General features: G+C 38.1%; 1 protein-coding gene across 2 annotated transcripts in view; it reads right to left on the reverse strand.

Moving 5' to 3' along the window:
• Positions 1 to 12578, reverse strand: part of LOC309664452 (uncharacterized protein) — a 37703-nt gene extending 25125 nt beyond the window's left edge. Inside the window, exons 1-2 of one of the 2 annotated variants that reach the window (XM_082469914.1) lie at positions 12492 to 12578; positions 5196 to 5930 (exon numbers count right to left, since the gene is read on the reverse strand). In XM_082469914.1, coding sequence (XP_082326040.1) covers positions 5305 to 5930; positions 12492 to 12516 — 651 coding nt within the window. In that variant the 5' untranslated portion in view covers positions 12517 to 12578 and the 3' untranslated portion in view covers positions 5196 to 5304. Of the gene's footprint in view, positions 1 to 5195; positions 5931 to 12491 lie in introns of those variants that run through there. The other variant, XR_014265752.1, reaches the window with a different exon arrangement.
• Positions 12579 to 14728: the final 2150 nt, after the last annotated feature.

Genomic DNA, 14728 nt, shown 5'->3' on the forward strand with positions numbered 1-14728 from the left:
GAGGTAGGTAGTATTATTTCTATTTTATAGATGGGAAAACTCACCCTCAAAGACCCTGACTTAGCTGGCCTGGGCTGGGGCCTGGGCACTGGCACGTTTAAAGCTCCCGGGTGATTCTAATAGTTGGCCAGCACTGAGAACCATCATTCCAGGAAGTTTTACTGAATTGCAGGTCTTTCAACACAGGTCTTCAGTGGTGAAATTTCTCTAGCAGAAGGAGCCTACATTAGAAATCTGAGTCAGCATTTCCCAAAGTGTGTTCCTCAGACCACTAATCCCTTAGTTGTTCCATAAAAGAGTTCTATGATGTCAATAAATCCACACCATCTGCCTTCCAACCTTGAAGATTCATAATGCATGTTGGCATAATTTTAAAACTTTGAGAAACCCTATAATAAAGAAATCTCATTTAACCTTGTTTCACCCAAAATTTTCTCTAATTATTAAACCATGGAACAATTTTACCTGTAATAACTGTTAACAGCACATAGGACCAGTTCTACAGCCCATACTCTGGTAAATACTGATATAACTGGCATAACTTTCAACCAAAAAAGATCTGAGAAGGTGAAGATGAATTTTTAGTTTTGGCTTATTTAAATATTCTGATGATTTTATGCTTTACTGTGTTTTCTAAACAAAACAAAACTGTGTTTATTAAAATTATATATTAATAAACTAATACAATATGTGATTTTTTTTTTTTTATTCATTTTGCATTTATTCCTCCTACAGAGAAGGGATCTGCTCCACATTAACTAGGCAAAGAATCAACTGCTCAAGTTAGAATGCACCCTCTCACCATACACAAAAATGAACTCTAAATGACTTAAAGACTTAAACATAAGACATGACACCATAAAACTCCTAGAAGAGATCATAGGCAAAACATTCTCTGACATAAATTGTACCAATGTTTTCTTAGGTCAGTCTCCCAAGGCAATAGAAATAAAAACAAAAATAAACAAATGGGACCTAATCAAACTTACAAGCTTTTGCATAGCAAAGGAAACCATAAACAAAACAAAAAGACAACCTACAGAATGGGAGAAAATATTTGCAAATGACAAGGGCTTGATTTACAAACAGCTCATACAACTCAACAACAAAAAAACAAACAACCCAATTGAAAAATGGGCAGAAGACCTAAATAGACATTTCTCCAAAGAAGAAATACGGATGGCCAACAGACACATGAAAAGATGCTCAATATCGTTAATTATTAGAGAAATGCAAATCAAAACTACAATGAGGTACCACCTCACACTGGTCAGAATGGCCATCATTAAAAAGTCTACAGATAACAAATGCTGGAGAGGGTGTGGAGAAAATGGAACTCTCCTACACTGTTGGTGGGAATATAAGTCGGTGCAGCTGCTATGGAAAATAGTATGGAAGTTCCTCAGAAAACTAAAAATAGAATTACCATATGATCCAGCAATCCTACTCCTGGGCATATATCCAGAGAAAACTATAATTCAAAAAGATACATGCATCCCTGTGTTCATAGAAGCACTATTTACAATAGCCAAGACATGGAAACAACCTAAATGTCTATCGACAGATGAATGGATAAAGATGTGGTACGTATATACAATGGAATACTACTCAGCCATAAAAAAGAATGAAATAATGCCATTTGCAGCAACATGAATGCAACTAGAGGTTATCATACTAAGTGAAGTAAGTCAGAAAGAGACAGACAAATACCATTTGATATCACTTATATGTGGAATCTAAAATATGACACAAGTGAACCTATCTATGAAACAGAAACAGACTCACGGACGTAGGGAACAGACTGGTGGCTGCCAAGGGAGAGGGAGTTGGGGGAAGGATGGAGTGAGAGGTTGGGGTTAGCAGATGTAAGCTATTATGTATAAAATGGATAAACAACAAGGTCCTATTGTATAGCACAGAGAAGTATATTCAATATCCTATGATGAACCATAATGGAAATGAATATTAAAAAAAGAATGTGTATATATATGTAAAACTGAAGCACTTTGCTGTGCAGCAGAAATACATTATAAATCAACTATACTTCAATAAAAAGAATTCTTTTTAAATCAACTGCTCAGTTTTAGAGAAAATTGGATCCTTTGGTCTTTCGAAATTCTATTAATTAACTAACTTACTTATTTACCTAAAAATATCACCAATATCTACAGGAAACATTTGAACAGGGCACACAGAAGGTGCTGGTGATGCCCAGACAGCTCGCCTTGGCCCCTGCCTTTGGGATGCTTCCAATCTAGTCAGGAAGACACACAGATGCTTAGACAAAAAATAACAACATGTGGTAGCTTTTGGTAAGTGCCAAGGGCACCGGGCAGGCAGTGCCTTGAGGGAATCATGGCCAGTTTCTCTGCCCTCGTCTATTACGAATGCCCAGTTTACCCCTCTTCTCTATGACAAGGGCACTGGAGGGGTTGGGAAAAGGGTCTTAATTTCCTTGAAACCAAACTACCTTTCTGAAGTAGCATAATCTCTGTTGTTTCTAATGGACCGTGACTTTGAACAGTTCTCGAGACTTCTAGAGAGTGACCTGCTGTCTTTATCTGTTAGGTATGCTTGCCCTTACTCTGAAGTGCTTGTCCCTATTGGAAGGACAGACTGGCAAAGAGGTGCTGTCACAAAAGGCAATTTTGATCTTGAAAACAAGATTTAGACTTACTCATTAGGGCCAATCTAATGTAGGGCATAAAATGTTTATTTAATTGCAGCTTACCCATGTTAGATTTAAACAAATGGTTAGTTAAATTTCTTGAGACATCTATTGCCAAGTGTGCTCTGTTAATCTTGAAGAGGAAGAAAGATATTGCCCCAGGTAATTTAATAGAACTTCTTTTTCACCTCTAATGTTAATGGCTTATAAAAGAGTATCACATTATGGTCTAAGTCACTATTTGTCATCTAACGAATCTCAGCTTGGTGGCTGTATTTTGTTATAAGCGTCATTATGATGTCCTCATTGACTCCATATTTGTTGTCAGTTACGTTGCTCTTTGACAGGAAGGTACAATAATTCTAAACACCTTCATAGTAATAGATCTCTTTTACTGTTCTACTCAGGAAGTAAAACCTTGTCCTTCCTCTTAGATCCTATATCTGCTGTTTTCTCTGTTAGAACCTAATCAATCCTAATTATAATACGGGATATGTTGACATATTCACACATCATATATTTTGTCTTAATTCACCTAAGAGAAAGAAATAAAAATATCTTCTTTTTTTTTTTAATTTTTAAATTTAATTTTATTTATTTTTTTATACAGCAGGTTCTTATTAGTCATCAATTTTATACACATTAGTGTATACATGTGAATCCCAATCGCCCAATTCATCACACCACCATCCCCACCCCTCCACGGCTTTCCCCCCTTGGTGTCCATACGTTTGTTCTCTACATCTGTGTCTCAACTTCTGCCCTGCAAACCGGTTCATCTGTACCATTTTTCTAGGTTCCACATACATGCGTTAATATACAATATTTGTTTTTCTCTTTCTGACTTACTTTACTCTGTATGACAGTCTCTAGATCCATCCACGTCTCTACAAACGACCCAATTTCGTTCCTTTTTATGGCTGAGTAATATTCCATTGTATATATGTACCACATCTTCTTTATCCATTCGGCTCTCGATGGGCATTTAGGTTGCTTCCATGACCTGGCTATTGTAAATAGTGCTGCAATGAACATTGGGGTGCATGTGTCTTTTTTAAATATGGTTTTCTCTGGGTATATGCCCAGTAGTGGGATTGCTGGGTCATAAGGTAATTCTAGTTTTAGTTTTTTAAGGAACCTCCGTACTGTTCTCCATAGGGGCTGTATCAATTTACATTCCCATCAACAGTGCAAGAGGGTTCCCTTTTCTCCACACCCTCTCCTGCATTTGTTGTTTGTAGATTTTCTGATGATGCCCATTCTAACTGGTGTGAGGTGATACCTCATTGTAGTTTTGATTTGCATTTCTCTAATAATTAGTGATGTTGAGCAGCTTTTCATGTGCTTCTTGGCCATCTGTATGTCTTCTTTGGAGAAATGTCTATTTAGGTCTTCTGCCCATTTTTGGATTGGGTTGTTTGTTTCTTTAATATTGAGCTGAATGAGCTGTTTATATATTTTGGAGATTAATCCTTTGTCCGTTGATTCGTTTGCAAATATATTCTCCCATTCTGAGGGTCGTCTTTTCATCTTGTTTATGGTTTCCTTTGCTGTGCAAAAGCTTTGAAGTTTAATTAGGTCCCATTTCTTTATTTTTGTTTTTATTTCCATTACTCTAGGAGGTGGATCAAAAAAGATCTTGCTGTGATTTATGTCAAAGAGTGTTCTTCCTATGTTTTCCTCTAAGAGTTTGATAGTGTCCGGTCTTACATTTAGGTGTTTAATCCATTTTGAGTTTATTTTTGTGTATGGTGTTAGGGAGTGTTCCAATTTCATTCTTTTACATGGAGTTGTCCAGTTTTCCCAGCACCACTTATTGAAGACACTGTCTTTTCTCCATTGTATATTCTTGCCTCCTTTGTCATAGATTAGTTGACCATAGGTGCATGGGTCTATCTCTGGGCTTTCTATCCTGTTCTATTGATCTATATTTCTGTTTTTGTGCCAGTACCATGTTGTCTTGATTACTGTAGCTTTGTACTATAGTCTGAAGTCAGGGAGTCTGATTCCTCCAGCTCCACTTTTTTCCCTCAAGACTGCTTTGGCTATTCAGGGTCTTTTGTGTCTCCATACAAATTTTAAGATTTTTTGTTCTAGTTCTGTACAAAATGCCACTGGTAATTTGATAGGGATTGCATTGAATATGTAGATTACTTTGGGTAGTGTAGTCATTTTCAAAATATTGATTCTTCCAATCCAAGAACATGGTATATCTTTCCATCTGTTGGTATCATCTTTAATTACTTTCATCAGTGTCTTATAGTTTTCTGCATACAGGTCTTTTGTCTCCCTAGGTAGGTTTATTCCTAGGTATTTTATTCTTTTTGTTGCAGTGGTAAATGGGAGTGTTTCCTTCATTTCTCTTTCAGATTTTTCATCATTAGTGTATAGGAATGCAAGAGATTTCTGTGCATTCATTTTGTATCCTGCAACTTTACCAAATTCATTGATTAGCTCTACTAGTATTCTGGTGGCATTTTTAGGATTCTCTATGTATAGTATCATGTCATTTGCAAACAGTGACAGTTTTACTTCTTTCTTTTCTTTACTTCTTCTTTTTCTTTGTCTTTAATTTTTGCCAGTTTGATTACTATGTGTCTCGGCGTGTTTCTCCTTGGGTTTATCCTGTATGGGACTCACTGCACTTCCTGGACTTGGGTGGCTATTTTGTTTCCCATGTTAGGGAAGTTTTCGACTATAATCTCTTCAAATATTTTCTCTGGTCCTTTCTTTCTCTCTTCTCCTTCTGGGACCCCTATAATGCGAATGTTGTTGTGTTTAATGTTGTCCCAGAGGTCTTGTAGGCTGTCTTCATTTCTTTGCATTCTTTTTTCTTTATTCTGTTCCACAGCAGTGAATTCCACCATTCTGTCTTCCAGGTCACTTATCCGTTCTTCTGCCTCAGTTATTCTGCTATTGATTCCTTCTAGTGTAGTTTTCATTTCAGTTATTGTATTGTTCATCTCTGTTTGTTTGTTCTTTAATTCTTCTAGGTCTTTGTTAAACATTTCTTGCATCTTCTTGAGCTTTGCCTCCATTCTTTTTCTGAGGTCCTGGATCATCTTCATTATCATTATTCTGAATTCTTTTTCTGGAAGGTTGTCTATCTCCACTTCATTTAGTTGTTTTTCTGGGGTTTTATCTTGTTCCTTCATCTGGTACATAGCCCTCTGCCTTTTCATCTTGTCTATCTTTCTGTGAATGTGGTTTTTGTTCCACAGGCTGCAGGATTGTAGTTCTTCTTGCTTCTTCTGTCTGCCCTCTGGTGGATCAAAATATCTTATTTCTGAGTGAGTAGGAACTAACTTTTTCACCCAAAGTCACTAATACTGACAAAGACCATTGAGGTCAATTATTTTATTATTATTATGTTATCATTATTATTATTCTTGCATTTAAAACAAAATAAGGTTTAATGATAAGGTTAACTCATTTACTTTAAGGAAGGATACACACTAGATTGAATCTGATGTAAATGATTAGATTCACCAATCCCTCACACTGCCTCCAAGTAAAAAAAGTTAAATGTTCTCAAAAAGATGTTGGGTACTACTTATTTAAAAGAAATCTTTAACATTACCCTAAGAGCATAATCATTAAGCCTATGGTAATGGAAGAGGTGGTGGTATGCATTTATATAAGTATTAATACAAAGTTCATACATCAGAGAATTTATAAGGTCAGTTTTTTAAAATATTGGGTTGGCCAAAAAGTTCGTTCAGTTTTAAGTAAAAATAAAAGACATTTTTCATTTTCACCAAGAACTTTATTGAACAATGTATTCATTAACCAAATGAAAATTTTGGCCAACCCAATATTACTTTGAAGGATGCCCAATATCTTTTTACATTTACAAAAGTGCTTACATAAATAAAACATTCCAAACTTGTTTTAAATTGTAAGCAAATTTGTTTAAAATTAATTATTGTAGAGATTTATTAATAACTATATTTGGCAAAGTTAGTGGGGGAACCTCAAAAGATGAAAAAGCAGCTTTGAAAAGATTCCCATATAATTATGGTCAATGCATGCAGAGCTTTTGAAATGAGAACTTTGTTCTTTTAAATAAAATGACAAGTTAATTGTTTGTTCTTAATAATATATCATGGGGAACCACTCTATCTGTGAAGTTTAGTAAGCAAGAATTGAAGAGATGAATATAAAATATCTATTTGGACAAGCACCGATTAGCAAAGTCAGTCCATGAACTATTGCAGGAGAGCACAGGAAACACAAGGAGGGTAACCCATGATATTCATAAATTTATTACTCACATACACATTAGAAATCAATGCTGTGCTTGGTAGAGCTTATGCATAGCTCTTTAAGAGAGTTTTTTTTTTTTTTTGGTTAAACAAATATTGTATTTTAAAATCACAATACAAGAAGAAAAAAGTCAATACAGATTCTGAAAATGAGCTTCACAGCGACTAGAAGGTGGCATGAATGAAAAAGTCAATGATTGTTGGTGAGATTGTGGAAGATTATTTTTCATATTTAGAGTTTTCTAATGTGCTATATTGTGGTATGTGATTAAGAAGCCAGACCTTCAGGCAGCAGCTTTTAAAGTATGCAGGTATATACAGTCCTATGGGACTGCAAGTGTATGCTTCGCTGGCCACCATCTCGAGGTGTCCCCCGGGGAAGCAGTCCCCCAAATTGGGACTCCAGAGGAGTGTACAAACTCCTGTCTGTGAGCTATAGCAAGGCAGAGGGAGAGCGCAAAGATGCCTTACACTAGCCTACCTTCCCTGAGAGCACATCGACGTCCATAGAGCCCTATAGGTGGGCCTGCACCTCGGACCAGAGGTCCAGGACCAGCAAAGAGGCTGCACTCGCAGAGAACCTGGGGAGGGTGCCTCAGACGGCTGTCTGCGCACTGCCCCAGGTGGCAGACCAAGAACCACCTTGCAGATTACCATACTCCCAGGGGACCCAAGGACGCCAGCCCCATTGGCCAACAGAGCCGGGCAATCAAGGAGTGGCTCCTGGGCGGCAGCCAGACGCATATAGAAGCTCCGCTCAGGCGACCCTGGCCCCCGGAGGCTGCGGAGGGAGAGCCACGATGGCAGCCGCCAGCCCCCACCCCTACCCCCAGAGCTCCAGCAAATGCCTGTCTGATCAGATGCCTGAGCCCAGGCCAACTCCAAGACCAGCACGTGGGCCTCTGCCCCTACAAGTCCCGGCACCCTGCATCCACGCTTTGCCCTGAGCTTTGGGGCTGGTGCATCCCAGTGCGAACCCTTTAAGAGCCCAGGTCCGTAGAGCCTTGTGGGGCTTGTGGACAGAGCCCCCGTTAGTTTTCAAAGCTAGATGTTTTGGGGGCCCGTCTCTCAGGTGCAGATCTTAAAAGTGGGAGGTGCCTAATGTGGGGTTTAAAGCTTTTGCTCCTCAGTGAGAAGCTGTGGGTCTCCACACAGGGGTCAAGGAGGAGGAGGAGAAGGAGGAGGAAGTGGGGTTTATGGCGAGATTGTATCCCAGCCTCTCCTACCGGGGGCTTCTGTGTGGACCTTCTCTCGTGCGCTGGATGCTAGGAGTGGCTCAGCCAGTTTTTAGGTTTCTTCCAGAGGAAATTGTTCCATGTGTAGTTGTAGACTGGGTGTGTCTGTGGGAGGAGGTGAGTTCAGGGTCCTTTTAGGTCCCCATCTTGAATGGGAAGCTTGTAAATCTCTTTTATTTTTTTTAACAGTCCTGATTGACTTTTTTTTTTTAATTTTTATTTTATATTGGAGTATAGTTGATTTACAATGTTGTATTAGTTTCAGGTGTACAGCAAAGCGATTCAGTTATGTATACACATATGTCCATTCTTTTTCAGATTCTTTTTCCACATAGGTTATTACAGAATATTACGTAGAGTTCCCTGTGCCATACAGTAGGTCCTTGTTGATTATTTATTTTATAAATATATAAACAGCTCATTCAGCTCAACATCAAAAAAGCAAACAACCCAATCAAAAAATGGACAGAAGATCTAAATAGACGTTTCTCCAAAGAAGACATACGCATGGCCAAAAAGCACGTGAAAAGATGCTCAGCATCACTAATTATCAGAGAAATGCAAATCAAAACTACAGTGAGGTACCACCTCACACTGGTCAGAATGGCCATCAGTAAAAAGTCTACATATAATAAATGCTGGAGTGGGTGTGGAGAAAAGGGAACCCTCCTACACTGTTGGTGGGAATGTAAATTGGTACAGCCACTGTAGAGAACAGTCCAGAGGTTCCTTAAAAAACTAAAAATAGAGCTACCATATGACACAGCAATCCCACTTCTGGGCATATATCTAGAGAAAACCATAATTTGAAAAAAGAATGCACCCCAATGTTCATTGCAGCACTATTTGCAAGAGTCAAGACATGGAAGCAACCTAAATGTCCATTGACAAAGGAATGGAGAAAGAAGATGTGGTACATATATATAAAGGAATACTACTCAGCCATAAAAAAGAATGAAATAATGCCATTTGCAGTAACATGGATGGACCTAGTGATTATAATACTAAGTGAAGGAAATCAGACAGAGAAAGACAAATACCATATGGTATCGCTTATATGTGGAATCTAAAAAAATGGTACAAATGAACTTATTTACAAAACAGAAACAGACTCACAGACATAGAAAAGAAACTATGGTTACCAAAGGGGAAATGTTGGGGTGGGGGAGGGATAAATTAGGAGTTTGGGATTAACATATACACCTTACTATATATAATTATTTTATTGAATTTATACTATGGGAGAGGAACTGGTTAATAAAATGAATGTGGGTTGAGTGTGGTTATATATGTATATTTAAAAGCCTGTTATATTAGGCTAATGTAAACCCTGTACAGTGGGGAGGAAAGATTTAAATTAATGCGTCTCTGAAACCACCAAACTTTCAGGGTACAAAGTACCTTTTGATTTTAATTGCTAATGGTTGCAGTGACATTTTTAAAAGTTGGAAAGGACAGGGAGATGAATAACAGGGTACAGGGGATAGTAGCCTTTTATGATCAAAATTTTGGGTGTCCATGAACCTCACTTTTTAGTCAAAAAGCAGAAGTTAGTCAGATTTGTATCTGAGGAAATTTTGCAAATGCAAATGAAAAGCAAAAAAAGCAATGAGAAAAATAAAAGCATAACTAAACACAGTAACTACAATTAAGGCAGAAAGTGTCTGCACTGCTTTACTGGACACTGAGGAAATACATAGTGTGGTGTGTGAGGTGCCCTCGCCCACAGCCTCATTCAGCAAAGACAAGGAACAATGTATCCACTGATCACCGAGTGGGACTCAGGAAGAGGACAGGTTAGAGGACGTAAGGGAAGACCAGGAGAGACTAAGACAAAGATACGAACATCCATCCCTTCATGACCTTACAGAGTAGTGGTTCCCAGAGCTGATTAATCATCAGAATTATCTTCCGAGGTTACAAAATAATGTAAAATTATGGATTCCCAAACCTAAACCCAGATATACTAACTAGAGAGTCCTGGAAGGGTCCTGGGAATCTGTCTTCTAAGGGTCTTCACGGGCAATTCAGATGATTAGGCAAATTGGTAAACACTGCTTTAGAGAAGTGTAGCCAACTTTGGAGAGGAGGAATTGTTGGTTAAATAAAAACACATCTATGTGGTATCTATGTAATTAGTTGTGTGGACATATACATAAGACTTCCATTCTACAAGTTGCTGAAGGAGCTATTAAATCCATCAAGTTTAGCCAATAATGCAAAATGCTAATTGTCAAAAAATATACTCTTATGTTCTGCAGTCCAACTCCCCCACTTGTGTAAATGAGCACCCAAAGGAAAATAAAACCCATGATGGCATCATGAATTAGACAACTGTAACCAGTATTTAACTATTTATCAAATATGATTTGGTATCTAATATTATTTTTTAATTCAACTCTTTCAATTTAAAGGATGGTATATCACATTTTGAAAAATAGAAGGTAACCTTGACTATGACAATCACACGGTACAGAAGAAAGAATAGAGATTTTTAGAATGGGGAAGGCTGGATTCAAACCTTAGTCCTGCTAATTATTAGTGACATGAACTTAGGCAACTTGGCTTTTATCTCTCTTAGCCTCAGTTTTCTTATTTATAAAATGGGGCTTAAAAGAGCAATCTGACAGCATCTTTTTGAGAATTAAATGGGGTGACACATAAAAAGTGTCCCCCAATGAGACAAATAAATGTTAGTTCTTTCCTTTCTCTTTCTTCTTTCCCATTCTTCCTTGCCAAACCCCACTTTATTCAACATTGACATTAGGGTCTGATACAAAAAGAATAAAAACAAAAAACAGAATTTCAACTAGGCTTGATAGACGATGGAAATTGACACAATTTTTTTGTGAAGGGACTGATAGTAAGTCTTTCAGGCTTTGCAGTCATGTGGGTCTGGTGCAACCCCCTCACCTCTGCCACTGTAGTGAGAAAGCAGCCATAGACAATCAGTAAAGGAATGAGCATGGCTGTGTTTCAATAAAACTTTATTTGCACAAAGAAGCAGCAAACTGGATCTGGTCTGCCTGAAACGCAGGAAGACTTTTCAGAAATCCATGAGTTGATGCAGGACATGATGCAATGCCAGAAAAAAAAGGGGGTGGGGGATCAAAATCCCTCGTTTTTTTCAAAGTTAGAAAAAAAAAAATGGGATCAAAATCCCTCTTTTCCATCAACTAGCTGGATGACTTTGCACAAGTCACTTCACCTTTCTGAACTGAATTTTCTCGTCTATAAAGATGAAGGAGCAGGGATACGGAATCTCCGAGGAAGCTGCCATCTCTTAAGGTCTATGATTCTTCGGGAGACCACAGTCTCCTGGAGAGAATCACCAATAAACTGCCACCCAAGTTTCAGTATTTGATTTGTTTGTTCTTTTATGGTTGATCAATGAAGCATAAAGAATAACAGACGCTCTTGGGTCATAAGTATGATTCATTTGATGAAAGAGGGAAAAGATAACATTTGGTAAAAATAAATGTTTTCTCTCCAGACACAAAGAAGCAATCAGAATAGTTATTATATTCTAAATGTCATATGTAATTTCTATGGTTTAAAGTCAGGCTGCAATGTCAGTTGCCTGAAGACCTGAAAATTGAAAGACTTTCTTTTTCAAAGCAAACAGTGCAGTCACTCTAAATGTGATATATTAATTAGAGAGTGAAAGAAATTGATCAAAATTCTTTCTCCAAAAGGAAACCATTGTAATGATTGTACACAAAGAATAAGAGTGCTATGTCTTGCAAGTCGAAATGCTAATACATACCAGAAAATAAATAATCCATTGTTTTAAAATATGATACAATGAAAGAAAAAGAATGTTGAGTTAGAAATTACAGGAACTGACTCCTAATTCTGGCTCTGCTATTAACTAGCTCAGCCAAGGCACTTCTGTCTCTTGAGTCAAATCAGTCCTTAGAAATCATAATAGCTATGATTTATTGAGCCCTTACTAGATACTAGATATTGTTTTTGGTGTATTATTTCCAGTAATCCTCACCAAAATTTCATGAGGGAAGTTCTGACGCTGTTGCTGTTTTGTAGGTGAAGAAACCAAGGCACAGAGAGGCTAAGTAACTTGTCTGCACTGTGTTCTGGAAACAATATTTGAGCATAGTTACTTTCTGCCATGCTGCCTCCTGCAGCATGGTTCTGACCTATTGTTTCCCAGCTCAGAGATTTGCATCATAGGTCCTGGGGAGTTAACATTCTCCCCATTGGGCATTCAAACTCCCCTCCAATCTGATCCTAGCCTATTTTGCCACCTTATTTCTCACTCCGCTTCTGCCCCAACCTTCCCTTTAGTCAAAAAGCTCTTCCCACCTGGCTTGCGAAGAGTCGCCGGCATTCCCCCTTCACACCTTTGCTCTCTTGGACCTCCTCATTGCACGCTCCAATCTTCTCTACCCATACACTTCCTCCCATTCTTCAAGTCCCGCCTCCTCAGGAAGTGAGCACTGTGGGAAGAGCACGGGTGGGAGTTAAGTGAATGGGGCCTTGTCCTGGCTTTGTCACCGACTCTGTGTGGGAACTGGGAAATGTCATTTAATCTCTCTGGGCCTCAATTTCACGATCGATTGAGTGTTGGACTCCATTTGAAATTTGCAAACGTATCAACTACTATTCTTTTAAGCAGTAAACCCCCCTTCCTCTAAGTCACCTTTTTTTAAACCTATATATTTTTATTTTGTATTTTTTATTATGGTAAAACATATAGAACATAAAATTTGCCATTTTAACAATTTTTAAATGTACAGTTCAAAGCCTACAATGTATTTTTAAAATAGAAGTATAGTTGATTTTCCATGTTGTGTTAGTTTCAGGTGTACAGCAAAGTGATCCAGCTTTTGTTTTCAGATTATATTTCATTATAGGTTATTACAAGATATTAAATATAATTCCCTGTGCTATACAGTAAATCCTTGTTGTTTATCTAGTTTATGTCTAGTAGTTTGTATCTCTAATTCATTCTTTATATCACCAGTTCCTAACCCAACAAAGACAGAGGTGCCATGATTGAAAGAGAGGCTGATGACCTGAAGCCAGCTTCCCTTCCTCTCCTCCGTCTTGGCAGTTCCCCAAGCACCTGAGGCATCTGAAAACAAAGCAGGAGACCCCAGACTAACTTTAGTCATTCATGTACAACCTCCACCATTTTTTATCATATTAGCATAGTGCATGTTCTATCGTGTACTTAAATGTTCTTTAAGTCAACTCAACATTTTTACCTAAATAAGTTCATTCTAAAAGGAAACTTCAAAAGTCAGAAAGAGAAAGACGATTACCATATGATATCACTTATATGTGGAATCTAAAGTATGACACAAATGAATTTATCTATGAAACAGAAACAGACTCACAGACATAGAGAACAGACTTGTGGTTGCCGAGGGGGACAGGGCATGGGGAAGGGAAGGACTGGGAGTTTGGGACTAGCAGAGGCAACTATTATGTATAGAATGGATAAACGACAAGGTCCTACTGTGTAGCTCAGGGAACTATATTCGACATCCTGTGATAAACCATAACGGAAAAGAATATGAAAAAGAATGTATATATATGTATAAATGAATCATTTGCTATACAGTAGAAATTAACACAACAGTGTAAATCACCTATTCTTCAACAAAATAAATTTTTAACAAACAAAAGGAAACTTTATAACACCACTGTAAATAGAAAAACAGTATCACCTTCCGTAAATAGAAAGTAACTTATATAAACATCATATATACATTATTTATTATATACCCATATTTACATATATACATTAATATATACAATATATACATCTTAAATATACATATATAAACTATACATACCACACACACAGACATACACACACACATTGAAAACAAAACAACATTATTACATTAACTCTAGCAAGATACTTGCCTGCCAAAGCCTGCAGCCTACTTTCTCTGTGTTAGCAGCTTGTAGAGCTCATGCCTAGGGGTTATCCCACTGAGGGGTGAGGGCCTGGGGTATTTAGACACCAAGTCCTACCAGTTCCTGATTGTGGGCCACTGCTGCTTCTGGGTGGTATTTATTCCCTGGCGCATCTGGCTTTCCTCAGTTATGAAAAAAGCCCCCAGGCAAAGAGATTTCAGAGTCTGGCCACTGGAGGACAGCGGGAACGCACAGAAGTGGTGAGGCCTGGGGGGGCCGGGGGTGAGGAGCAGGGCCTGCACACCGTCTGCAACAGTTCCATCTCCCCCTCAGTAAAGTGAGAAGGTTGCCTTCCATGATGGCTGAGCTCTCTGCTGACGTTCAAGGCCTGCCATTGTCATGATGTGGTTCTCATCCATAACACATTGACAACGCTTTGCTTTCATCCCTGATTCCTTTTCTCCAATAAAATGCCTGTTCCTGGGGCAGGGATATTTATACAGCTAGATAATAGTTTTGCTGAAAAAATCAGCGTAATTCTCCAGGTAATCTACTGAAAAACTGTCATCACTGTACTTTGGAGTCCAAAAAAGTCATGGATCATTAATTCAGCTTTAATAAATGAATGATTTCTCTTTGAATGTCTGCCCCATTCAGCCATGAAATCCTAG

This window comes from Balaenoptera physalus, assembly GCF_965194825.1.
Source record: "Balaenoptera physalus genome assembly, chromosome: 7".
Taxonomy (NCBI): domain Eukaryota; kingdom Metazoa; phylum Chordata; class Mammalia; order Artiodactyla; family Balaenopteridae; genus Balaenoptera; species Balaenoptera physalus.